The 27,911-nt window shown below is 44.9% G+C and overlaps 1 protein-coding gene across 2 annotated transcripts in view; it reads right to left on the bottom strand.

The window, feature by feature from the left end:
• The window catches only part of CREB3L2 (cAMP responsive element binding protein 3 like 2), an 84,250-nt gene that overhangs the window by 29,897 nt on the left and 26,442 nt on the right, over positions 1-27,911 (bottom strand). For both annotated transcript variants that reach the window (XM_074168042.1, XM_074168041.1), the window contains exon 2: positions 6,019-6,235. In XM_074168042.1, coding sequence (XP_074024143.1) covers positions 6,019-6,235 — 217 coding nt within the window. The remainder of the gene's footprint in view (positions 1-6,018; positions 6,236-27,911) is intronic.

A 27,911-nucleotide genomic window follows, 5' to 3' on the forward strand; every position in this document is an offset into this window, starting at 1 on the left:
ATCCAGCTCTGGGGCCCTCAAGAAGGACACGGATCTGTTGGAGCAAGTCCAGCAGAGGGCCACGAAGATGATGAGAGGGATGGAGCACCTCTCCTATGAAGACAGGCTGAGACAGTTGGGGTTGTTCAGCCTGGAGAAGAGAAGGCTCCAGAGAGACCTTATAACAGCCTTCCAGTACCTGAAGGGGGCCTACAGGAAAGACGGAGAGGGACTCCTTTATCAGGGAGTGTAGCAATAGGATGAGGAGTAATGCTTTTAAACTGAAAGAGAAGAGACTTAGATTAGATATCAGGAAGAAATTCTTTACTGTGAGGGTGGTAAGACACTGGAACAGGTTGCCCAGAGAAGTTGTGGATGCCCCATCCCTGGAGGTGTTCAAGGCCAAGCTGGTGGGGCTTTGAGCAATTTGGTTTAGTGGGAGGTGTCCCTGCCCATGGCAGGGGGTTGGAACTAGATGATCTTTAAGGTCTCTTCCAACCCAAACCATTCTATGATTCTACAACTCAGTATTTGAAGAAAACCAGACAGAAGCAGGCCAATGCATCTCTATACATAAAGCATATGTAAAAAAATAAAATTAGGAAATATAATATACCCTACTATACATAATAAATATGACTAATATATACACCATGTATACACATATATATTATTGGTGTGTATATACATGTATACATGTAAAATGTATGAAGACCACCCTGAGCCTCAAGCCCACAGGTGCCTCTATGCAAAGAGACAGCTCATGACACCGATTACTGCTTGTGGACTCCATACATCAGCAAGCATTTTCCTGTACAAAGCGCTGCTTGAGATGAGGGCTGGATTTATCATCGAAGGGCTATTTGCCCTGGAGAAGTAGGAGCCATATACAATGATTTTCAGGGTTTTGTTTGTTTGATTTGGGTTTCTTGTTTGTTTGTTTTTTTCTTTTTCGCACCATGTAGGGAGATGGAGTTGAAGTTTAAAGGAAGATTTGGGTTTTAAAAGCATGTTACAGGAAAACATATCCTCAGCAGTAAAAAACCCAATAACAATACAGGTTATATTCTGGGGCCAGCCCCAGTTTTGGCACAGCTAAGCATAAAATTGAAACATATCATTTCTGCTATCAGTCTGTCAAACCTTTAGCCAAGACAAGCCGCTTCAAATCCAATAGTAACTTCAAAGCATTCCTGAGCAGGAAAGCATGAACAGGAGGGGCAGGTGGGAACCAAGACTAGTCTCAAAAGCAGAGCCCCCAGGGGCAGGGGAAAGGAACTCACCCAGCCACCTGGACACAATTTGAGGAGAGAAACCATCCAAATGACTAGTTGTCTCTCCACTGTCTGAGCCCTGCCAGGCACACAAACTGAAAAACACACACAAAAACCAAACACGCACCCACTGCAAACCACCCCCTATCACTTGAGCTGATCCCAGAGGATGAAGAGCCCCGCGCTGATGCTGCAGCCTCTGCTTCCACGCTCCTGCCACACATCAGCCCCTCAGTATTACTTGTACCCGGCTCTCGCGCATCCAAAATAAGGGGCAGCCACTGTCCTAAAGTTTGTGCCTATGGATGATAAGATGAAGCACTGGAGGGCAGGGAACAGTCCTACACTCACATCTCAAGTCACACAGGAGGCTAACCATGGTGTCTGCTGAAACTTGGTTCCTGCCTTGCTCCTGTCTGTCTGACCCACAGCCCTGCCTTTCCAAAAGGCTGCAGAGACTGGAAAACTGAAGACAGACACGCACCAACCGTAACAGAAAATAAAGGTTTTTCTTCCCTAACTGTTTACAACTGTCAGAAGAGAACCTGTGCTCCAAAAGGCTCTGATATGCAGCAAGAACTCTCCCTTATCCGTCAGCCCTATTCTCAGCCTCCTCTCCCAGCTTTCACTGAATTTCACTGAATTTTTAGAGTTGGAAAGGACCATAGAGATCATCTAGTCCAACTCCCCTACCGAAGCAGGATTGCCCAGAGCACGTTAGAGCTTCTTCGCTTCCTTCCAAGAAGCAATTTCCACTTCTCAACTACCCATTGTGCTTCTCCACAGCTACTCTGCAGTTGTCTCAAAAAACTCGGGGCTCACAACTAGAAAGTAGAAACGTGCTGTGCAAGAAGTAGCAGCACAACTGGTGCGGCTCATCCGTACCTGGGATGCAGCCTCTTTTTTCATGTTACAGCCTGAAAGTCCCCCCGCCCCCAGGCCATGTGCCTTATTCATCAGTTCAGAAAAACAAAAAGACATGATCAGCCAGGTGCAAGCAAGCAGGTCAGGCCTATAAATCTCTCTCTATAGGATCTTTAGTCTTAAAAGTTTTTGCGAAGTTGAATATAAGAATAGATTCTTGGGGAAGGAGGGGGGGGAACAAACAACTAAATGCCAGACATCTTGCTCACATCTGCTTTAAAATAGTTATTCTTGCCAATGCTTTCATAGGCTGGATATTTATGGACTGACGCCTTCAGAGACCCCACGCTAGCAACAACCCGGCAGTATTCAGAAAAGTTCTTCTGCACAGAGCTGGGGAAATACCTTCAGCACAGTGAAGTCAGAAGAGTGAATAACTGGGGAAAAACAGTGCTGGGACCTTGATCTTATGGATGCTTAAACACGTTCTCACCTTGAGGTCAACAGGACACCTCGGAAGAGTTAAACCCAGGCTTAGGACTTTGCTAGGTTTTACAGTTCTAGAACTTTAAAAAAAAATTTTATGTAAGATTTACAATTACATGAATAAGTTAATTTAGCAGTTGTAGAAATCGTGGTAACGGTCAGGTAGTGGTCAATGAGAATGGCTCACAGCTGAAGCTAATTGTTCCCCTGCAACGGTTGGTAAGAAAGTGCTTATGGACTCAGAGCCATCATTCACTCCACCATAACGGCCAAAAGGAAACATTAAATAACATTTTCAGTACGGTTGTCGGAGCCTTGCCCGGGAAAACAAGATTGAAATAGACACTGAATGGCTTAAGAAGATCATGTGTCTTGAAGCTCATGTGCCAAACAAGATGGGCCTTTCCCTCAACCTCCCTGTAACCTGGGTGTGTGGGACCCCATACTTAGGAACACATAGATGAAAATCACTGCAGATGTTGGGTGCCACTGAACCATCACATTATTGATTTCACTGCAAAGCAAGAACAAAGCCTGTTTGCCATGTGCTTTGTGCACCAACACCAGGCCCTTAGTCCTCTAGAGCTAAGGGCTAAGCTCTGCATTAACACCTAGACCTAGCTCAACTGCTCTGTGCCATCCTCCTCCTCGCACTGCTGCTGACCACAGGAATGCAGGTCCACAGCACATGTGTCCAGAGCATGTGTGGACACAACACATCCAAGTGTCGTACATGAGTCTCCTCACTAGCCTGTTTCTACTCCCAGTCCTGCAGATCATGAAGCCTCACCACGGGAAAACCATGAAAATACAACAGCTGTAAGAGCTCACCAATCTGCTCAATGGGGTGGTTATTTGGAGAATGTCATTATTTCGCACGTTCTTTATATAAGCCCTCAGCCAACCTCATTTCTCAGCCCCTGCCACTCCACAAAACCAATCCCAGTTCCCTGGCAGGGAGGAAATCATGCTGGAGCATATGGACCTCCCTCTCCACACCCTGTACCTCTGGCTCCCCAGAAGGACACTGGTGTTCCCAGTAGCTGTCCCCTTACTCCACCAAGGGAACTGGCATTCACCAGAGTTGTCAGGAGCACTGTGTACCTCCACTGTCTGACAAGGGAGATGCTTTCAATCTCCAGTGCCTAACCCAGCAGTACTGCCACCCACAAAATCCTCCTCTCCTGCTCTCACGCACTCAAGGACTGAAAAATCATCAGGGTGATGTCTTTGAATGTCTCAGACAGACATGTTACTGTTACTTCTGCAATTTCCTGAAGTATTTCTCTGAGCTTCACTGTTTTGAAGTCGATAGGTATTGAAAGGTCATGAGCGTGATTCCAGGGTTAAAATTAAATAAAATCCCAAACACCAAGAACAACTCCTCCTCATCATCCTCTCTTATGAAACGCTCTGCCGAGTGAACAGAAGATTAAATGCTTTCCATTCATTTTCTATTTTTAAACCCACTTGTTAATGTTTCTTGGCTTTTTAAAACATCCTTTGACTAGAGCTCTATTAATTACCCAGTGGTCTCAGCAGTATGAATTTCTTCAGGATTTTTCCCCAAAGGAAACTCCTCTCACTTTTAGCCTAGTTTGAAGCTTCTCCCTGTTAACTCCAGGGAAGCTTGCTTTCTGATGTTTCTTGTGCTTGTTTCTCCTGCCACAATTACATTTACTATCTTCTGTATGTATTAATTTAAAGATATTCATATAAAACAGGAAATATAACATGGGAAGGTGTTATGTAGGTGATCATCTCCTACATAGGCTTCCAGATCATCTCCAAAACCATGCCTCATATTGAAAAGCTTTCTCACAGATTTTATTAGTTGTCCTCTTGTGAAATCTCTAACAGACTGCATCTTGTTTTAAAAGAGTGCTTTGGACTACAAAACTGTCAGCCTTTGAAAACTCACATCCTGATGGATCTTCATAAACAGCTTAGCTTGTTAATGCTTACACATAAGCACTAATCTCTCTCCCTCTTATTGCAACGCAGCTTAGTACTCTACTGCTTTTCACTGTAAAGCTAATGTTGAAGATATAAGCCAATTATTAGGAGTGGAAGTCTGCCATGATGATTATTGCTAATAGTTACCAGATATTCATGGCACTGCTCCCCCACAACCTCACTTTTACCTTGAACTCCCCTTCCTGCCAGCAGGCATCTTCACACCACAACAAGCAGGTTGGATCCCTTCTTCCCATCATTCCTGCATTTCCCACTTTTCCCCTCCACTTGTTTATAACTGCTGAATTCAAGATAACTGCTAAAAAATGCTGTTGGTTTTCATCATTTTCTATGCATCACTATTTCCCACAACCACAGAATCTATAAAGTTGCAGTTATTATGTCTTTACAAGATCACTAATGACTTCTTGATTGACATTATTTTTTCCTTTGCCTTTTTTTTTTTTTATTGTCTAAAAAGGAAAAAAAACCCTAGGACTTGAGCAAGACAGGTTTTAAGACTGAGACAGCACTTGAAGTTACACATGTATTTAGAAATATAAATAAGATGATCTGACTTTCATTTTGGGATACCAGGAAACTCGCGATACTCACTACTGGAAAGTAAGAGTAGTTTAAAAGGTTGGTTTGTTTGTTTGTTTTTAATCATGTAGCTTTGATGGGACCTCTGGAGACGATCTTGCCCAACTCCTCATTCAGAGTATGGCCAATTTGGATCAGGTTGCTCAGGGCCTTGCCTAGCTCAGCTCTGAATATCTCCACGGCTGAAGACTTCACAGCCTCTCTGGACAACTGTTCAAATGCCTGATCAACCCTCATGGTGAAAATTATTTTACTAACACCCAACTAGAATTTCCTTTCCTGCAACTTGCAACCATTACCTCTTGTGCTATCACTGTGTATCTCAGAGGAGCCCAGCTTTGTCTTCTCTGCACCCTTTCATCAGGTAGTCATAGAGAGCAATAAAATCTCCCCTTTGCCTTCTCTCCTGAAGACCAGACAAAACCCACTTCACCCTTTCCTTCCATGTCATGTTCTACAGTACTCAGACTTCATGGTGGTCCTCATTTGACTAATTTGGTTTATCAGTCTCCATTTATCTTCAACAACCACAGCTGCAGACACATGGAAACAAGTACAGTTCTGGCCCTTCTCCCATTTCTTTTTCATGGGCACTTTACTTCTAATTCAAAATGTTTACAGTGCAAAGTTAGTAACTTCTGTTGAGCACAATTTCCTTGTCAGTGGGCAAGTTTCTTTATTCGCAAGGCCTGCAGACTTCCCTTCTGTGATTTCACTGTAGATACTTCAATTAGCACAGAGCGCTCACATGCACCATCACCCCATCAGGAACATTTCATTACTGTAGCATCACAACAAATGAACAAGGGCTCAGTGCATCAATGCCAGCAGACTTCGCACCCATCAGTACTACTACCTTCATTGAAGTTGTCATCGGTCGAGATGTGGGTCAAGGGAGACTGAGGTCGAGAGTCCCCACAGAGGGAGTAGCTGTGTTCTGCCTGGATGAGGGGCGCTGGGGATGCTGGAGACAGTTCTACCTCCATTATTTCATTCTTTTCAGACAAGAAGGGATCATTCAAGAGCTGGCCCAGGACATCTGGTGAAAACTCATCCAGGAACTCTGTGAAGTGCTGTGGAGATAAAAAAGGGGGCAAAAGTTTATCTCCTTGCCTGTCTGTCATACCAACAACAGGAGAGCGTTGATCAGAACAACTCCAGTATCTGCACTGGGCATCCGTGCCAGTCAGCAGCAGGATCTACCAGCCCTGCCTAACAACCTCCTCCTCCAATCACCACTTCAAGCTGAAGAGCTACAGCTAGAACAAAAGTCCTCTCAGAGGCATACATTACAACAGAAGAGCCTGTCATTAACTTGCAATGAAAACAGAAAATAGAAGCATAGAAGTCATGTCCTGAATGAAGCAGCCTCCCCCCATTCCTCCCCAAAGGTACCCGCTATAGCACATTGTACCCAGACAGTGTGAAAGATCCTGCAGGATTTATCACCAGAACACTTTGTGCATAGAACAGGATATATGGGGTTAATGTTCACTGAAGCAGAGAAGAAAAAGGAAACACACTCAGACACAGACTCCGACACCATGTATGACTATTTTAGCTGCGCAGAATGTACAGTGTGCTCTAGGAAAATAGGTCCATGCACATCCCCAGCCATGCAATTAACACATTTGCTATAAAACGGGTTTCCTGGCTGATTTATGTGCCTATTTTAGGAGTCGCATTCCACCTAGGACTAGAGCCCATATCCAGCTTCCAGGCCCCTCAGCTGCAGCTCCTGACAGCCAGTATTAATTACCACTTTATCTACCACACTGAATCCATTACACTGACAGCACATGTTATGGCTGCATTCAGTAGGATAACTTTGTGCTTGTTTCTTATTCAAAATGAGCACAAACCAAATCTCCTGGTCTGCTTCCTTGAGACTCCAATGCACTTCCCATCAATAGCCAAAACCTGCAGCTTTTCTTGGTTTTGTTTCCAACATCAGAAGACTATATCTTTGACAGACGAAGAAACCGCACTGCAAGAAACCATTCCTGCTCATCTCATTCACGCAAAGAATTCTATTTTTGTCCAAAAAAGTTTGTACAATGAATTGTAACGAGCTTTTCCAAACAATCAGGCATTATCTACCATCTTATATAGGAGTCTTTGTCGCTTGGGGCATGATCCTACAAAAGTCTAAGTCTGTTTTGCTCTGTTTTTGCAAGCAGTATTGATCTTGGCTCTCCCTCTTGCTCTCTCCTGCAGAAACAAACACTGAAATTCAAGATTCGGTTTCCTGTAGGCTAAATTAAGAATTAAACAAGTCAATATTGTATAAATCCATGAGGAAAGCAGTGTGTTCACACCCCCATGCATGCACATTTCACAGCTCCAGCAGCATCTGCGGCCTTGAAGCCTGATGCTGGAAAACGCTGAGCACAGCCGGCTCTCACAAAGTCCCCTGGAAGTTCAAGCGCCTCTTCCAAGATGCTTACGAATGCTAACTGTGCCTTCTTTCAAAATTAATAAGGCTTCAGTCAATTCTGACTGACACTGAGGAGAAGAAAATATTTACTAAACATAAGGCAATAAACAGAAGACCACAGTTACTACAGTGGAATAGCAAGCTAGCTAAAGCAAAGCCTTTACAAATGGCAAAACAGACTTGTAGCCTCGTATTTACTTGCTGTAAATGATAACACTACTAAACAAACTCTCAAATGACTCAGCAAGAGGGTCATGACCACCTTAGAAATCCTTGTTTATTTTAATTTTGATAACCAAGGACTCACTAGGACTTCACATCCAGGGCTGCCTCCCAGCATCTGTAAGGATAAAAGTACAAACTACAGTTCCTCACTGTGCAAAGAAGAAATGAAAAAGGATACTCAAGACTAGTTGAACACACTAGTGCATCAATAAATACACTGAGTAAAACAGAGTAGGCAGCCATCAGAGCACAAACAAGGAACAGAAATGCTTCCCAATCATGACAGAAGTCAAGGATGAAGCTATAAAAAGCAGTGTCTTTCTTAGGGAGAATATTTTCCCCACAGTCTACACACTTCTTTTCATTGGGGCTAATGGCAAGAGTCAATTATATGTGTTTGCATATTTTCCTAAAGCTGGCTAGAACCTTTCCCTCTTTCTAATTCTTGCACACACTATCCTGGCTGATGACTATCGGATGCTGAAATAGGGCTGCTATGATATTTGTACCCTGGTTTCAACTAACAGCTACTTTATCACCAGCGTCATCCAATCTGAGGATGTCATCCTTAAAAATATCATACCTAAGTGTTGACATAGTCTGACACTATTTAGATGTTCTAATTTAAAAGACTCAACTGAAAGACAAAATGACCATAGGCTACAAATTCACAAATAAAGATTTCTACTAGCCTTCTGCATACTACTACTTTGATATGGAATAAATTAATTTTGAATACTACTTTACTTCTTCCATTTGATTAAAGTCGGTTAAGTTAGATTTTTGGGGTTTTTCTTTCTGAATGGGGAATTTTCCTAAAACCGCTTCAGGAAAAGTAAAGGAGGAAACAAACATTCAACTTCCCAAAACCAGAGAGAAAGAGGACCTTGTGGTGGGGAAGGATGCTCAATATGTTCATCAACATTTGTGCTTTCTCCTTTTCATGTGCAGCTGTAAAGCAGCAAGCTGTAAGGAAGAAAATAATTTACAACAGCACTGTCTGATAGAAAATAAATGGTCAATCAGTTTTCAAAATTATTCTCTAGTTTCATTATAATTTTTAATCTTATTTTTAGTGGTCTGTGATATAACTTAGAATATCAGTCAATAGAGAAGCTTCAAGCAGTTGCCACAGGTCAGACTGCACAGCTACTGAACTCCAGAAACAGACAATTTTAGGGACTTCTCACTCAGTGATTATAAAAAAACACCACCACTTGAGTTACAGGAATTTTTCATGCTACACACATCTCTACTACAATGAATGCTTAAAGCTAGCTCACCGATTTATTTATTTTTTCCTTAAGCAAACAATTATCTCATGGAAAGCACCTCCATTTGCCTAGAGGATTAAAAAGGAAAGGGCACCTGAGCAGCAGCTGCAACAGAAACTATTCGGGAGCAGTTAGGGCTCCATCTCCTCGAAACTTCCACCTCCACCTAAGCTGCTCCCTCTGTCTTTTCAAAGCACATGCTCCCCTTGGCAACCCTCCTCCTCTTCCTCCTCCTCCTCTCCATGCTCCTCTCTCCGCTTTGGCACACACCTTAGTGGTCATCAGCTGCTTCCAGAGCTGGAAAACCACAGAATAACCCTCAATTCTGATATGGCAGCAACCACCCCTGCACTCAGGAACAGGAAAGGGCAATTTAGGGAGGAAACTGCGAATTTTACACATACAACCTGAATATATATTTGCTTGGGAAAGAAAGAAATTCTTTGTCTGTGGCTTTCAGCTTGGCACCTTTCACCCAGAGAGCTCACCTTAACAAAAAAAAAAAAAAAAAAGAGAGAAAAGAGTACTTGCATTGAAAATGTGCCTTTTTTTCCTTCTTTGCTTTTTTTTTGTTTTTTAATACCTTTGTAGACAGCTCTGCTGCCAGCTCCCTGCTATCCTCACACCCCACTGGCAGCCACAGCAGTAACTGCAGACGTGTTGGTACAAGGAGTCCGCTTGAATTATTAAACTGTTCTCTCTACATAGCAAAGAGAGGTGTTCAGCTGGGATTTTAACCCCTGTAAAAAGTCATGGATTTAGGACAGATGTAACCTTATCTTCCGTTTCCCCTTCCCCCAGAACACTGAAAAGACAAACAAAACAGCAGCGCTCCTGTTAAGTTGCAGCTCCACAGAATTTCACCACCCATCTGGTTGGACATTTGTTCCTGCCTATAACCCGGGTGCTTTTGGGGAACACAAAACACCTACAGACATCACCCCACGGTAAGCAAACAGAGGAGAGCTCTTATATCCGGGCGCGCAGCGGATTTTGGATAGCTCTTCGAAAGTAGTATTTGGCTGCAGACCAGCTGGCCGCGGGCGGCAGCGCTCCACAGCATCTGCCTGTTCCTGCCAGACAAAGGCCCTTTTCTCCAGCTCTGCCTAAGGGGCAAGTGGTTTTTTTTTTTTTTTTTTTTTCTTTCTTGTCTGATGAAACGAACATCTCTGAAGTAAAACAGAGACTTGGGTTTTGCTAGGTACGTGGCGGTGCTGACTTCTCCACCAGATGACCTGAAGCCAGATGAGAGCAGCATCAGAACCAGTTGTCTAGAGATGCCACATTATCATGACTAAAAATGAAACAGTCACGTTCAGAAAACTGGCTTTCTAAGAACTAACTAAAAAAGGAATGAAGAGAAGTCAAGAGCCCCAGATGACATTTCAGAACTATATTTAAATTATTAAACAAGTGACAGGCTTTGCTGAGCCTAGAAAATGCACTGCGTCAGCTCCAAGTCCCACACGCCAACGGCAGCAACAAACCCACCCTTTCCAGCAGAGTCCCCCCAGAGGGGAGCTGCAGTGGCAGCACCATGGCACCCCCCGGTACCGGCACTCCGCTTGTCATCCAGGTGCTGCAAAGCAAGCTCTGCTCTCCAAGCAGTTCAGGGCAAGCCAGCCTACAGGCAACGTACCAGGGTGAGAACTGGGTGGGAATTCAAGATATTCTCTCCTCTGGCTCGCCCTGAGGTCTCCCCATCCTGGAGGGATCAATCGCCCCTCCACAAGAGGAACTGCCAAGATGGGAGCATCCCTTCTACCCAACAGGCACTCATGGGATAAAAATTAAGCCCACCATCTACCCACAGCTACAAAACTGCCTGATATTTATTTCTTGTAAGGCTTGAGCAGCAATATGGGCTGTGAGAGGCAAGGATTGCACCCTTACTTCAGTATCAAAGGAATCAGAGTCCGTGTGATGCCCAAGGCAGTTATACTGGAGCAGATGAGGGAACAGGGCAGAAAGGCAGACCACAAAACAGCCCCCATCTGTGGGGAAGTAAACGTGCACCACAGGCATGAATTTGCTCCCTCCTCCGACCTCCTCCCTCCAGCAATTTCCTCTCACATTAAGATAACAGGGAGAAAAGGAAATAATTTCTTCAGCAGCTATTTTGTGGTTTGCATAAACGAAGGCGCATAGGAGACAAAACACAAAATATCAGAAAAGATAGCAGCATTTCCAGTTAACAGCATCAAACAGATCAAGAAGCGTGGCTACGTGGAGATACCATCTCTTCTTCAAGGAACCAAGCACACATTTCACAAACATCTGGCAGCTGCTTATAGGGTAGCTGAGGAGGTCTGAGTAGGAGTCACAGCTGGTAACAAAAGGTTTCAAGCTCTGGAGCATCCAAGCAAGGCACCAGTTGTCAAAGATGGCACGTATGTGCCATGAAGGCTGGTCAGCCTTCATAGGTTGAGCTCGAGACTTGACTGCACGGCAAGAGCTGTAAAAGGCATCGCGCACCTCGCTATCAGCTCTGCCTGGGTTTGCAAGTGTAGCATCTACCCATAGGGGCTTGGAGCAGAGACCTGCCCTTTTTAGCTAATGAAGAACCGTGCCTAGAGATGCTGCTCGTGGAGGACTGCACAACACAAGCCTACCAACAATGACAATGCAGCAGAGAAGTCCATGACTTTCTGCATGCCCAATCCCAAGGCTAAACCCCAAGGCACAATTTAAAAAGCCTCCTCAAGGCAGGTGTTTTCTTCCCAGACATGTTGCTGGTGGTGCTGTTGACTTTCTGGATGGACTGGAGGTGTCAGCATGCACCAGCTTCCAACCAAGACAACTGTTCTCAGTACTCGCTGGCACTTGGGCATCAGTTAATTTTCAGATTCAAACACAAATTCTGCAGATTCCTTCCCTTTCTAGAAATCCTTTATGTTTGCAGCAGGGAAGCTGGTTACCTCTCAAACTCAGCCATGGCTTGTATGGCATGGTATCCATCTTTGAGATGGACCAGGTTTGAGAAGAGCTACCAATTGAGCACCTGTAGCCTCATCTCTGCAATTCACTCACATACGCCCTGCAGGGAATAGAAGAGCTCCTTCTCCTGGCATGGGGTGTGTATCTTACTGTTACAAGGCACATATCCAAGCTCCTGCTGCATCGCTCTTACAAGGATGAGAAACGAAGGACAGTCTGGCAGCAATAGAGTATTGTTCCATACGATTGATTTCAAAGATGGGGGCTGAAAGAGAGACAAAAGCAACCCCACAGTCTCATTCACCAACATCCCCACAGGGAGAAAGAGTGAAAGAGCATAAGGCTGTACCCTATAAAGTTTGATGTACCAGGTTGCTTACCTTTGGTGTGCATTAATTGGGGGGGGGGGGGGGCTGGCTAACTATACTTGGCAGCAAATAATTGAAAAAAATAATGCAACTACACCCAAAATAGCTGAAATCTAACTTGCTGAGAGACTCCTTGGACAGACGACAGTACTGAGCATGCAACTACAGACACATCTAACTGCTTACTCTTAAGCAGGACACGGAGATCCTCCCTCTTGATCTCATGAAGGACCAAAACAGCTGGAAGAGCTTTCTGATGGCAGGAAAAAAAGTCTTAGATGCAGCCACAGCAGAGAACAGAGAGACCAAGGACTGTAAACAGTCCCCTAAGTCACGCCTAAAACATGCTGATAACACAGAAGAGATTTACCCTGCCCTGGCTTATGTACCCGCCAAGGGCAAGCAGAGGGAACCTCAGATTTCTAGATGTTTATCTTCTACAGTATAAAAACCAAAACGCAGAGAAATAGTTGCACAATTATTTTACTCTATTATAAAATTCTTTACTGTCTAGTCATTAGCTACACTGAAATGACCCCGTTTGCAGGAGGATATCAACAATAACATGAAATTGGTATTTGAAAACAGAAAAGAGATCCATCATAACAGCAGATATGATCGTTTGGAGTCTCACACCAGCAGTTACTCAGTTTAAGCATCAAAAAAAAAAATAATAATTGGACGGATTAAAAAAATCCATTAAGTGAATAACATTCAGGTTGTGTCATCAGCAAAACAAATGCCAGGAAATTCAGAGCTAATAGATTTACATGGTAATTAAATCTGCACATCTTCCCAACTTGCTCAGGTTACACAGTTGGAAATGCTGAAGTTCATGCTGAGCAAATCTTATAATCCACCCCATTATGCACACATGCTTGCCCACACTTCCATTGCAAACACTCAAGTATTTCCAGTGCACAACCAGCAAAGAAGAGATGTATTTATTTTTAAGTAGTCAGGGGAGTTTTTCAGAAACCATGTTTACTCCTTTGCCTTTCCTTGCTCCAAAAAAAATCTTTCATGTTCCTTAACATCCCCCTCAAACATTTAGGAATTAAAAAGATAATTAATAATAAAATTAAACTGTGTAATAACGAGGACTAAATACGGGTTGAAAGAAAAAAGAAGAAAAAAAAAAAAAAGGAAAAAAGCCCTTGTGCAGTGCAGTGTGGAGCAGTGCACCCAGTGAGGCAAGGGTGAGAAACAACCCTGAAGTTCAGTTTCTCTTAAACCCACTGTCTGCAAGCAAGGAGAAGGATGCTATTGCTCATTCCTAGCCCAAGCCTCCTGGGAGTCATACAAAACAGGAAAGTCCTTCTTACACTCCCCTACCCTTCCCCCAGTGCATAGTTCTTGGATCTAGTCTAATTTTTCAATAGGTTGGGTGCATGTTTTGCTATTTCCCACCCTCTCCCCAGAAGAGCCAAAGTCAGTCATGGGAGCCAAGAGCACCAGAGCAGTGAGTCAGCGAGCTGGAAGCCCTTCAACAAGGCTCTCCCCATCTGGGTCTCTGGCTGAGGCCTCAAAATACATTATTAACTCTTTGTTGGATTATGCATCTGGATTATGCTCTCAGGTCAGACGTATTCATTCTTTTGTCTCAGCTACCTTTTTTTTCTTTTTCCCTCTTATTTTTTTTTGCCTCTTACACTTGGCTCACTGGTGTGCACTTCATTTGTCTCTAAGTCAGCTCTTGGGCTGCCAGCTTGAATGGCAGAACCACAGAAGACTGAAACTCTCCATCACTCCTCCCCATGCCCTTCTCTTCACCTGGGGAGCTGCAGGGTCACAATACTTCACCACCAGCGATTGCAGAGGCTGCAAGACAAGCCTGACTGACAGGTCTGCCTTTCACAAGCCTCCAAACCACCAAGAGTAGGGGCAAGCCTCTCCCTGCCCCCTCCAGCTACAGTGACTCACCCCAGACAGAGAGGGGAGCTCACCTCCCAAAACTTAGTCATTGGTGTCTCTGATGATTTTTGGCACCCAGGCAAGATACTTAGAGACCAGTTATGTTATTAAAAACTATCAAATGAAGAAGAAAGGAATAGATGCAGTTGTTTGAGGGGTTTTTGTCCCAGCCATGCTCCAGGCACGCAATGCCAATCATAAATATTTGTTGTGAGATAATACTAATTTGCTGGGTTACGCCCCAGGCACACCTACCGGCTCTTTGGAGGATTTACCACGAGTTTTACATCTAACTAGCACCTTCTGAATAACTACCCAGCATCTAGCCAAAAAATAAGCAGTGAAAAAAAGTTTCCAGCCAAGTTGAAACCTTTGTGTACAAATTTCACAATTCACCAGTGGGCATTTATGGTCTTGTTTGCTGCCCAAGAGCTCGGCAGCAGGGATAACATATTTTGCTGTTGCACAGCTGGTTTAACTTATTGCCACTTCTTAAAGAAAACAGTCACTTGGCTTTCTTCAACGCATGCAGATAGATCTTAACATTAGAGCAGCGTTTCACAACATCTGGGCGCGCTGCACTTGGTTTCGTTTATCATCTTCCCTCACCATGCAAATGGGAGGGCAGGAAAGCAAGGAAAACCCATCTCAGTCTTCATGTAAGAACATCCCTTGTCGAAGAGCACAGTCAGCACAATTCCTGTGTTTTAAAGGGAGTCCCGCTAGCCTTGCATCCATTTTAGGGATTGTAGAATATCTCAAGTTAGAGGGGACCCACAAGGATCTTCAAGTCCAACTCCCAGATGACTTTACGGACCTAACAGGAAGGAGGAAAGGATAACCACAGAAAGAAGCCAGAAGTCACAGGGATTCTCCAGCTGCCGTAAAAGGAGACAAAGCCCTCCCCTCAAGGATGACTGCCACCACGCAATTCAGGGACCGTTACTTAAAAGAGAGATGCTGTAACCTGCTCTGCAGGCCAGCGGCAGTTCGCTTATCTGCTCACCCTGCAAGGTCTCATCACAGTTCCCACATGTTAAGCAACACTTGAAGCTGCCAGCCTCTGCCCACGGGAACAACCTCCCAGTAACTGTCCCAGCGGGCACCCTGTGCTGGGGTGCCGTTAGGAGAGCACAGCAAAATCGTAATTTCTCCTCTAGGTTCCCCTTAGTGCAGGGGGCCTCTTGCAGAATGCAGATGCTCTCCAGCTCGGCTGTTGCATGTTTAAAGTGTTCGCAACAGCCTCCTCCCTGAGGACCAAACCAGTATCCTTCAAAGGAGGATCTTAAATTAGTTGGAACAGTGTGGGTAGGAAAAACCAACTTCTGCTCCATCAGCAGTGCTCGCTGTACGCTCTGGCTTGCCACTCCTGACTGACAGGACACTTGACATTTAAAATAAAAATTGCTATTTTCTTCTTCAACAATGTTACTTCTTTAATGGCTGCAAAGTTTAAATAGCAGGGTTCCAGCTTGCAGGAGCATCATTCCTTCTTCTTCCTAATGCTGGCTGAAAACCTACACACCACCCGTTAAAATTCAGCTCTTTAATTAAAAGCTGTCTGGTTATTATAAAATCAGTAAGGCTTTACTATCAGTAGTGGCAGCTTAAGGAGAGATTGGGCATTTTACTTCACTGAAGAGTTAGTAGGTTTTGTTTTACAGATTCATTTTTATTCCAGAGGGGTTTTGCTGGGTTTTTTGCTTGTTCATTTGTTTTTTAAGCGTAGAAGCATGGAAACTGAAGCTTGAAATTAAAGGACACAAACTTAAGCTCCTAAATGTTTATCTAAGCAGTCTCAATTTTTGAAGTCAGACTACATCTTCAAGTGCCTAAATGCAGACTCCCTGAGTTGATTATGGAAAATATGAATTAGCTTTTATAAATGCTGCCTCGTATTCATAGACATAATGGTTAAAATTGCAGATGCATGTAAAGTTTTAAAAAGAAAAAACACACCACACACATATGACCCTTTCTTGAACTCAAGAGATGGGGCTTGAGCACAAAGGAAGGAGAAAAAAAAATAGAGTGGTTTTGCAAAGCAAATGTTAAGAAATCCACAGGTCGTATCACCTTACCTGGGAGATGAACTCCCCTGCCTGATTCAGAGCTCAAGGATCAGCAGCCGTTGGCTAGCAATGACCTCAGCTGCCACGGGTTTTAGACCCTGCCCGGCAGAAATTGCTGCCCCCTCTATCAGACACATATCTACTATCAGAACAGAAAGAGGAACAACACTGGCAGGACTTTGTGTTCAGTGCTGCTGTCACTGAGCGTTACACGTTAAGTACCATGCACTAAAAAAATCAATTTGATGTCAAATCCTGTTCCAGCATGTGATCTCGCCAGAGAGTGGAACAAACTACTACATTAAAGCACCCCTCCCCAGTAAATAAGTCCTACACCTTGCTTTCAGTAGAAACAACCTGTGTTTTGATCTGAGATACCTCTCATCCTTCCCATAAGCTTGCAGTGAGCCCAAACACTGTGGATGCACACAGAGCTGATACTTTGCCAACAGCAAGTATAACCAAAGCCTTCCCCTCCCAAACTGTCAAGATGTTTCCCGCTTGCAACTTCGCAGCATGCTTCATGTCAAAACAGCTACTGCCCCGGGAAGCTAAGGAAGAGCAAAGCAATAGTATTTGTTGATGACAACACCAAGGAAGAATGTCTCTACCTTGTACCTGAAGCCACAGCACTAGGGCTGCTTTGGATCAGCCAGACCTGCCCCAGCCCATCCCACAGCAAAGAGCCTCGGGTTTTGAAACTGCCTCCAGTGGTCCTCCACACTGGGCGCCCAGGTTGCACTTGTACAGCCTTAACTCTGCAGAAATTCAAACAGGAACCCAAAGAAATCATTCTGGCATCTAACTGTGTATGGACCAGTACCTCCAGCACTGGTACTTTGGCACCCTCCGTCTGGGGAGAGATGCATTTCACTTTTATGTCACCACAAGAGTGGTAGGAATCACTTGGTTTTTACTCGTGTCAAAGGCAGACCAGTTTGTTTTGAAGCTCTACTGAAAGCTGTAGAGAAAGGAAACAAGGACACAGGATGTGAACATGATCAAATAAATATATGCTCAAAAGTATGTGTAGCATTTGCCTAGACAAATTATTTTAAGATACCCCATACTTGAGAGCTGGTATTCCAATTTCCTATGACAAGTCCTTTGTCAGAATGCCAGAAAACATTACTCCAGTCAACTTTATAAAAAAAAGTAAAAAATAAAAGTGGTACTGGATTAAGGTTCAGGACCCAAAATAGCAGCAGATGGAAACACGTGCATCCTAAGACCAGGTCTTAAACAAAACCAAAAAAGTTGTGTGCTTAGTTCTCCTCTGTGCTTCTTTCCAGAGATGCAGGGACTAGTGGAACAGCTCATTTAATAACATGTGTGCTGGCTCTCTCCCCACAACAAGTCCTCGTAATACAGGGGAGACTTTCAACCCAGCGCTGCCTTCATTTGCCTGTGAGCAGACATTTCAGCTTCTTTCGCTAGCCCTCTGCCATTCACAGCACCCCCTTACTTCATCTGTACCCACCTCTGTACATTTCCAGACCTTTGCTCCCAAGCAGGTGAAAGAAAGGCCTAAGCTACTCATCACCTTGCAGGATGTAAAGAAGATCAGCAGAATCAGGAAGGAAGCCGCAGGCTGCAGGTGAAGACCCTGGGGGAGCACAGCCAGAAGAGCAAGCTTGCAGAAGGAAAGCAATGGGAGGAGGACAGAAAGTCACAGTGCTTGGGAAGGGATAAAACAAACCTACGAGAGATAAGCAGCATATTAAGATTGTGCAAGAACTTCCTCCATCCCCAGTTGCATATTTTTGCCAGGAGTAACTGACTTCTGTGCCTTGCCATTTAAAACTGCCCATCAGTGGTCAATCTCGCAATTGCTATGTTCTTACCCTCATTTTTTCTTCCCCATCGGAAAGGCAGGCAGCTTCAAGAAGGAAAGGAGACTCGCTAGGGGCCAGCACTAGATTCCTGCGTCCCTGAGTCAGCAAGACAGAGGCCTGCCGCTGCAGGAGCGGTGCCAGCGTGCCGTCAGGCAGCACAGCCCTACCCTTCTCTGGCAGCAAACATTTCCTCCAGCCCATGATCTGCAGTCCTAAAGAGATGGTCAATCTCTTCAAGCTGTCCCCATGAAATAAGAGGATCAAGAGAACCTGAGAGAAGGTCTTTAATCAAAAAAGCATTAATGTTGATTGTACATCATTTATGAACATTTCAGCATATGCCTAAAAAGCAAAAACAAAACCCCTGCTATCTCACAATGACAGGGGAAGAGAAAGCCACGCAGGGCAAATAACCTTGCTTACCATGGAAACTTAGAAGTATTACATAGAATCATAGAATGGTTCAGGTTGGAAGGGACCTTAAAGATCATCGAGTTCCAACCCATGTTTGGGCTACTGGAAGAAAGGAAAAATTAATGAGAATTAACATAAATCAGAACCTAGAAAACAAGGAGGAGTTAATAGAGAATAAAATTCAGAGGGAAAAAGATTGCTTCTGAGTTTGTCAGGACCCAGAAGAATGTTAATTTTAGATCAGGCCATCACTTGGCTGCAGCTGGGAGGAGGGGGGGAAATCAAAATGTTTAATTGAATATTCCTGGGAGGGGGTGGTTCTGAATTACTGCTCTTTATATGAGAACAGATGATACAACCATCCCACAGGATGGTAATGAAATGGTTTTCATCCCAACAATAACGGAAGAGAATATAAAACCAACAGCTACTCAAAGCTGGCCATTTTAATTAGCAGACCTAGATAACCTCCATCTGAAAAGTCTAAACAGAGCTTCTATGGAGCTCTTGAAACTATTTTCAGTATGAGACAATACTGATGGACAGGAAAAAATAATATGAAAATATTTAAGTATAAACAAGGCAACCAAAGTAATAGTAAGTTAACCTACCTACTGTTCATTCCTGACTGAGGGAGGAGAAGGGAAGAGAGAACTTGAGTCCAAAAATAAAAGGGAGAGAAATCCAATTTATGCTTATAATTTCACAATAATTGGTAATCTAGCTTCTCAAATTTTCTCTTTTTGTAATAACAGTACAAGCTTAATACACATTTTGTCTCATAGGGCAACTGACCTGGTGCTATACAGAACGAAGCCAGAGTGAAACAAAGTCAACAGGCCACATTCAGTGCGATAAAGAAATAAGAACTCTCCAGATGCAAAACACAAATCAGCTGATTACATCACATGTTTTCAGGGGGTTCCCACAGGGATCGGTTCTTGGCCCCAGACTCTAGTATTTTATCAATGACCTGAGAGTCACCACCACTGAAGTTTGCAGATAACGCAGCATCAGCGGGAGCAGGGAGTAACAAAAAGGTCAGGTCACAAAACCAAAACACAGAGTACTTGGTAAGCAGCCATAAACAAGCAACATGTTTTAAATAAAGCTGAAGGTAAATGAAATAAATCTTACTGCTGAGAACCAAAGGCATCAAGTCATGCTCGGGTGACTGACAATCAGAAGCAGAGATCTCAAAAAGGACTTGGGACCCTGGGAGAGAAGTGGCTGAAGGAGCATCTGTGGGACAGGTATCACAAATGCTGGACACACAAGGAGGGGCCTGGGGAGGAATGAAGAATGACTGCAGATGTGCACTTACACTCTGGGCATGAGAGACCCCTCGCTGCACCCCAGGTCGAGCCCCTTGGCCAGAGCATCGAAGTCTCACACAGTCCCAGGAGCAGCCCCAGCATGGCCATCCAGTGCTGTGGGGCCAGCGCCAGGCTCACACTGTCAAAGAACAGCAGGGAGGTATTGGTCCTGCAGAAATTTTGCCTATTCTATTTTGTTAGGATGGGGTTTTTTGTTTGTTTGTACTTGTTTCTTAAATGCGGCTTCATATTTAAAAGAAGCCACCCTGTAAATCCCCAGCTAGAGCTTTGTACTGCAGCCTCATGTCAATCGCACAACCCGCTGCACAATTCTGTGCCCCCAGCACAACCCAGAGCACACAGGTTTGAGGACTTCAGAAGACAGAGGGGTGTGAGGCAGGAATTAATCGTCTCCATGCTCATGGCAGACGCAGCTGCTACTGACCAAAGCCAGGCTCCAATCCTGTAACACCAAATTCCAAAAAAAGGATGTTGAACAACTGGAGAAAGTTCAGAGAATCACAAGAATCACTGCAGAGCTGGAAATCCGGCCTCAAAATAAAAGCAAATAACAAAAGAAGTAAGCAATGTATTCAGCTTGTCAAAGAGGAAACGAATGCAGAACATGGACTTTCTTAAGTACTGAAACAGGGAATAAGACTTAGAGAACAGCTCTACCAGCTTGCAGCTAAGATTACAAGCTGAAGCCAGATCCATTCATCATGGTTATAAAGGGACACAATATTAAAATAGGGAGAACAATCAATCATGATGGAACAGCATGAATTCTTCAACCCAAGCCATTCTTAATTGAAGGCTGGAGGTTTCCCTACAAAGATATGCAGGAATTCAAACAGGAAACAATCTGGGCAGGTTTTATGGCCCATGATTTACATAAGGCTAAACTAATCAATCATAATTGTTTCCTTTGGCTTTCTTGCAGCAAAACAAGGCTGTTTACTACAGCAGCAGCACATTCTGGAAAACTCAATACAAACCTGGAGCTGTGAAACCTGCTGATGCTGCTTTGCCTTCCTATATTCCAGAGAACTCGATATCCTTATCAGGAAGGTGGCCAGGGAACACAGTTCAAGAACCAAGGTTTAAAACCAAAGGTTGTTCGCATTAGTCACAATCTACCAGCTCACAAGCAAGCTCCAAACACAGCGCTCGATAAACTTCAAGTGGCCAGTGCATTCCACAGCACTAGCCCACTGAAAGCTTTTTCCCTTCGTTTATTTTTAAGGCTGGGTTCTCGAGCCTTACTGCACGAAGTGATTCAGGAGAGATCATAGAGGAAAAATCTGGCAGGCTTGCATTGAACTTCAGGGTTTCTCCATCTAAGAGATTGAAAACACAAACACCCAGCAACACCCACGCATGCAAACTATCCTATCCTTTCTTATCCTATTCCCTATCCTTTTGATACCGATCCTTTCCTCAAGAATGGAGGGGTAGCTGCAGTTGTGCCAAAGCAAACACCTGCAACAAACTGTAAGGACTTGCAAGCAGACAGTCTTGTGATCATTTTCAGAGTCCACGTTTAATTTCCAAACAAACCACATCCGACAGACAGCTGATTTCAGTGGGAGACAAGCCCAGGTGAGGGGAACTCTTGGGGTGCATGTGGGAACTAAAAGGGAGCTTCCACATGGAGGGAGTGACTTCAGAACTCATTTAGCAGTCGCTCACTTCCAAGACTCTTTTACAACATCTCCTAGTTAGCAAAGCTGCACATGCCTGCCCATCTCCTCCATGGCCTATCATTCTTTCCAAATACCAAGTCTGCAGCAGGAGAAGGCTGCCCATAGCTGAGATATCAGATCAGAGGCAAGTTACTTTATTCTTGCTTTAAACCTGAAAAAGAGCCCTGACACAAGCATGTAACATGCAAACCCCTTCAGACACACAGAGAGAACAAGTTAGCTTGGGCTCTTATTTTACATTAGAAAAAAGCTTATTTTTTTCCGTTTGATAAACATTAAAAGCAAACAGCTGACAGAAAGGAAGAAGAGTGAGAATTTAAAGGAAAGGAGTTTCATCCTGCTTTAAAGATCAATTACAAGATGAATCCCACCAGGCAGCGTGAGTTTCTGGCACTAAAGCAGAAGGGCACTCCAGCCAGTGCCTCCAGCCAACACATACACTCGCGCCCCTGCGCAGCGTCTTCCCAGTCCCTCAAATCCCTCAAACAGTACTAATGCTCAAACAAAGCCGCCTTCACTTGCAGCACTATGATTTAATTAATTTGCTATATTAAGCCAGTGTGCTGTGCAGAAGACGAACTCTCCCAGAGACTGCCAAAACAGCCTGCCAGCATCCCGGGGACAGAGACGAGTGGAGGGAAGTTTCAGACATTGCATAAGCATGGGCACACGTAATCACTCATTCGCGCTATCCTGGCCAAGGCTTACTCAGACCCCTGCCAGCCACAGACAAGATCTGCTCCAGCTCTTCGGAGGCAACTGGGTGCCCAGTGGGCCGGCGGCGAAGGGAGGGAGAGGCCTGGCCTGGGCGTGTGTGTGGGGACAGAGATGGGGCCTGCTCATGGACGCCCATCCCCGCACATAGTGAGTGCGAGCCCCGAGCCTCCTCTTGTGTAACCGTTACCCCAGAGCTTAAAAGAAGGAAAAAAAAAACCCACAACAAAGTGGTTTTTCTAGGCTCTGTCAACATTGTTGGAAGGAAAAAAATAGGGCCGTGCAGTTAGAGGGCCAGGCAGAAGCCGAAGTCACTGCGTGCTGTGTCCCACATCGCCTGAGCAGGCCTGGCCTCTCTTCCCCTGGAGCAAAGGCACCCCTCACCCCTCCATTCCACATGCCTAAGGGCAATAACAAAGCGACACTCTCCTATCACAAGGGATTTCAAGAATAATGGCATGGAAGATTGTATCACAGTCAATGCCACCATTATCAGGATCGTAAAAATGCTGGAGACAGGATGTATAGAGACCCCCTTGTCAGAGGGCATAGCGCTGTGCCAGGGCCTAGAGGGAGGGACCCACACAGCTGCTTCGGGCTTTGAGGGCTACCAAGAGGTAAAGAGCAAGCTCAGGAGCTCAGAAAGCACAATATGCGTTCAATGTTCAGGTGTGGTGATTTCTTCCCCGCAGCCTGTAAGCCATCTGTGGTGCGCGGCCACGCAAAACCCTGGCTGCTGAGCACCATGCCAGCACAGGCCCTGGCATTACACAGCTCAAGCGGAGAGCACCTGAGGCAGGGAAAACACTTTCCCGGAGCTAAGTGAGTCTGGCTCAAAGGAAACACAGGTACGCAGCCAGAAAAATAATCGGGGGAACCTTGTACTGCTTATCAGCAACGCGTAACTCCAGAGCCAGTTAAGGCTATATATACACAGAGCTATATATGTGTGTGTGTGCGCGCACGCGTGTGTCTGTGTGTATTAAATATAGCTCAGTTTTTTAATACAGCACCGTTGGCTGCAGAACAGTTCGGATAAGCATCTGCTACAGACCATCTGGAGTGGGAGGGAGGGAGAGCGAAACGGTATGGGATTCTTGAGGAATTTGAAACTTGCAGCAGATTTTACACAGAAAACTGTTGCGTAAGGTACACCGACAAATGTGTGTTATCAGGAAGGTTCTTTAACTAAAAGAAAAAAAAAAGGAAAGAGAAGTGATCCTGAAACTGCTGCTTCCTGCGGGGGCTGGAGTTGGCTGCAAGTGACAGCACTGACCTCATGCCGCTGAAATTCAGCATCATTAAAAGAAACAAAACCAAGTTCTCAGGACATACATCAGTATGGGAGAAGATCTAGAGTTGGACTGGTGTTGCTCCAATGGACTAAAAGTAGTGCCTGATGTTCAGTGGGTTACCACGGAGAATCTTAAGCTTCCATCAAAAAATAAAAGCTCGGAAAAACCACAGCAAGTTTTTATTTATTAAATTAACATACAAGAACAAATGGTTTGTGTATAAAGCACTCTGAAATCCTTATGAATGTGAAGCCATCTTAGTCAGAATGTATATGCGCACATGGAGATATTACCAGTATTCTTCTCCAAAGACTACATTAAAATTCTATGAACTAGAATATTTTATAAATCAAGGCTCACAATGACCATGCCTTATGCAGAACCAATACAAAGACTCAGACATGACAAAACTATAATTGTCAGTTTTTCAGAATTGCTGAGCATCCTCTCCTCTTTTTTTTTTTTTTCCCCTGGTTACAAGATCTGCAATGGGTAACAAAGGAAACTAAAGAACATGAAGTAAGTTCAAGTTTGCAGAGTCTGCAAACTTCCCCAGAAAATTGTTAGGTGTACACAAATGACAAGGGATTGAAAAACACTGCTCTGATTCTACAGACAAGTTGTGATGCCAGATGGCTTGGGAAGATCTGGTCCTCAGCAAGAGTCAAAATGAGCTTGGCTGGCACCTGGCCAAATGAGAACTCAGTATTTCTGGGATTTCCATAAGCTGAATTCTACCTGTCATGAATGTCCACCTGTAACGGTAGCAAGTTGCTAGCATGCACACACTGGGAACTCAAGCATAGGACAATATGGAGAAATAACTTTTCTTTTGGAAAGAGCAGCTGTCCATCTTTTCTCCACTGCCAGACATCTTTATTTTTCCAGTATTGCAATAAAAATATCTAATAACACTTCAAAAGCTCCAACAGGGTAGCATTTTGTAAAAGGAGCCCACAAGACCATTTTGCAGAAGGACGTAATAGCTCTGTTCCACAAAAGGATCCAGTTACACAAGCCTCCAGTTTGAGCTTTATGGGGACAGCCAGCCACATTTAGAAAAGCCAGCAAACAGATGGAGATAACAGAAATTTAAATGGACCATCCAGCTTTCAGTATAACCACCGTATGTGGTATTTCATCTGTTGCCAAGCAAGTAGGAGTAGGGGGGAAGAAGTAGAAGAGATCATCGATCTCTCCACCCTATCTACATTGCTCCAATCTCTGGCTCGTGTAGCAGCAGTTAAAACTATTCCCCTTTTGACAGGGTTTGTTAAGCCAGTCAGGAAAGGCCGGGACAGAAAATGGAAATCGATTTAGACCAGATGCCCATGCTAATAGTAATTCAAACCACATATTCCCAACCTAAAATGAAAATATGAAATAAAAGCAGTAATAACCTGATATGCTTTTAAAGGTTTAGTGGTCTAGCCATTTTTATTTAAGCAGATGATTTGTCTGATCCTTATGCAAACCCTTTTTTTAAAGTTCAAGGAGGGAAGAGATACATGTTGGGAAGCCGCCTTTTTTGATGTGTAGAAATTTGTATTCATGGATTTTTTGTTGCTAAGATAAAGGCCATACACACAGAGCTGTAACTGCAGGATTAAAAGCTTGATAGGACTTTTCATTGTAAATAAAGCTTCCATTATTAGAAAACGTCGCTACCATACACCTCCAAGATGGGCAACCAGAGCGATAATAAGCACATTTGCTATAGACCCAGACAAATCTCATTGCTAAGGGGTGCCCATGTGCATATTCAGATGCTGTCCTGGTACACTCTGAAGTTGGTGTTTTGTTTAGGGAAGAAATCAGGCAGCTAAGGAGGACTGGCCGAAAAGGACTTGGGGGTTCTAATTGACAAGCGTCTGAATATGAGCCAGCAGTGTGCTCAGGTGGCCAAGAAAGCCAATGGCATCCTGGCTTGTATTAGAAATAGTGTGACCAGCAGAAGTAGGGAGGTGATTGTCCCCCTGTACTCAGCACTGGTGAGGCCACACCTGGAGTATTGTGTAGTTTTGGGCACCTCAATACAAGAGAGATATTGAGGTGCTGGAGTGGGTAGAGGAGGGCAACGAAGCTGGTGAAGGGCCTGGAGCATAAATCGTACGAAGCACGATTGAGGGAGCTGGGACTGTTTAGTCTGAGGAAGAGGAGGCTGAGGGGTGACCTCATCACTCTCTATAACTACTTGAAAGGACATTGTAGAGAGGTTGGTGCTGGTCTCTTCTCACAAGCAAATAGCGATAGAACAAGAGGGAATGGCTTCAAGTTGCAACAGGGTAGGTTTAGACTGGACATCAGGAAGAAATTCTTCACAGTAAGAGTGATCAGACACTGGAACAGGCTGCCCAGGGAGGTGGTTGAGTCACCATCCTTGGATGAGTTTGAGTCATTTAGATGTGGTGTTGGGGGATATGGTGTAGGGAATGGTGACTCGATGATCCCAAGGGTCTTTTCCAACCTAGATGATTCTATGATTCTATGACTATAGAGAGGGTCCCTGCCAGGACTTACGAGAACCACAGCACTGACCTGCTCAAGTTTTCAGTGATGAGACAGGCAGAAAAAAGGCACACAGACACAACTAGGGAGCAGGACAGGAATGCACACAGCTCCTTATATTGTTTTTCAACACTGAAATTCCCATGGCAATGACTCTTTTCTTAGCCTGAAAACAAGAGGACACTTGTGTAACTGGTGCGAGGATGGCCACAGGCAAGCCTTCTCTGCTGGTATACCCAAGCCTCATCCTTGGCAAGATAACCTGTAGCAGCAAAAAGGTCATGCGGTCGTTCACCTCGTTCAGTCTTTGCCGATGGTGGCACAAGAGCATGCTGCTTGTGATGGGAAGAGCCCTGGGAATGCTGGGGAAAGGGATGACATTTCGCAAAGAGCCATCCAGAACACCCCAGGTGCTTTTTCCACAAGATACCCATCTAGCCCCAGGATACCCACACGCTTCAGTCACTGCCCAACAACTCAGACAAACAAGTTTGGAAAAATCCAGAAAAACAGCCCTAGTTTAAGACGACATTGCCCTCCGGCTCCCTGCAGGACTATCGCGCTCTCATGATGGCAGGAGCAGGCCTTCACCTCAGCCATTTCTGTTCACAGGAGGGGACCAGGTGCCCAACTCTCCTTCCTCAGCAGCGTAAGCTAAAACACAGGCGTGTAAGGCCTGGGCACCTCTTCCCGTGGCAGCCTTCAGCAGAGAAGAGAGACAGACAGCGAGAGGCGGCAGCACAAGAAAGCAATGCTGTGCCGCAGCTCCCCTCTCACAGCTGTCACCGGGCTCGCTCTCAAACACATATTTTAAATTTAAAAATTCTCAATGCCCGAATGATACAGCTGTTCACCTTACCTCAGCCATCAGAGTGACACCACGAGCTGTGCTGCTCAGGCATTTATTTTAACACATTAAGTAAATACAGCTTCTCTCATACCCAACACCACCCTTGGAAGAACCTGCCTTTTGGAAACCAGCGAAGACAGACCAAGTATGTGCCCAGCACGGTTTCAGGGCTACTTCGGCCCAAAGCACAAACACAGAGCTGTTGTCCTCGCTAGGAGGCAAAAGCATCCCCACAATTCATGCCACCAAAGCCCCAGCCCTGCTCTCACACATGTTTAATTGCCAGTAACCAAAGTGTTAACACCCCCCTGGATTTACATCATCCCTCTGGTAGAATAAAACCATACGGATTCAACGGGTTTGGGTTAAAAGTTACGCACGCACGCAAAGCTGAAGGGCCCCAGGGTCTCAAAAGCCTGACTGTTGGCACTGACCCCTGCTTCCTTCCCCACCAACCCAAAACGAAACACAGAGACGTTTGTTGTAAAATGGCTCCATCGCAGGCGCACAGAGCGGGGACTGCGCGGGCAGGGCATAAAGCTGAGGTGGGCTCCCTGGTGGAGGGGAGCTGCGCTCGGTTGCCCTTTCAGACGGATTTCTGAGGCTCTTTCTTCCTTCAGCCGCAGCCTGTCCAAGGCACATAAACAGAGTAAGTGAGACATTTCTGAGCAGAGGCAGGGCCTTGGAAACCCCATTTATTTGCCCTGCAGAGAAAGAGCAATAACACCGGCCTCCCTGCCTCCACCAGCAGCTCCCCGGCAGAGCCCCTGCCCGGGGCTGGCGGGGGTCCAGCCCGCCCGGATACCGCGCCGGGAGCCTGCAGCTGCAGGAATGTCTGGGACCGGGCGCACACAGCTTTTTTTAATTGCACGCTTCTGCTTCCA

Source organism: Numenius arquata, chromosome 2 (genome assembly GCF_964106895.1).
Source record: "Numenius arquata chromosome 2, bNumArq3.hap1.1, whole genome shotgun sequence".
Taxonomy (NCBI): domain Eukaryota; kingdom Metazoa; phylum Chordata; class Aves; order Charadriiformes; family Scolopacidae; genus Numenius; species Numenius arquata.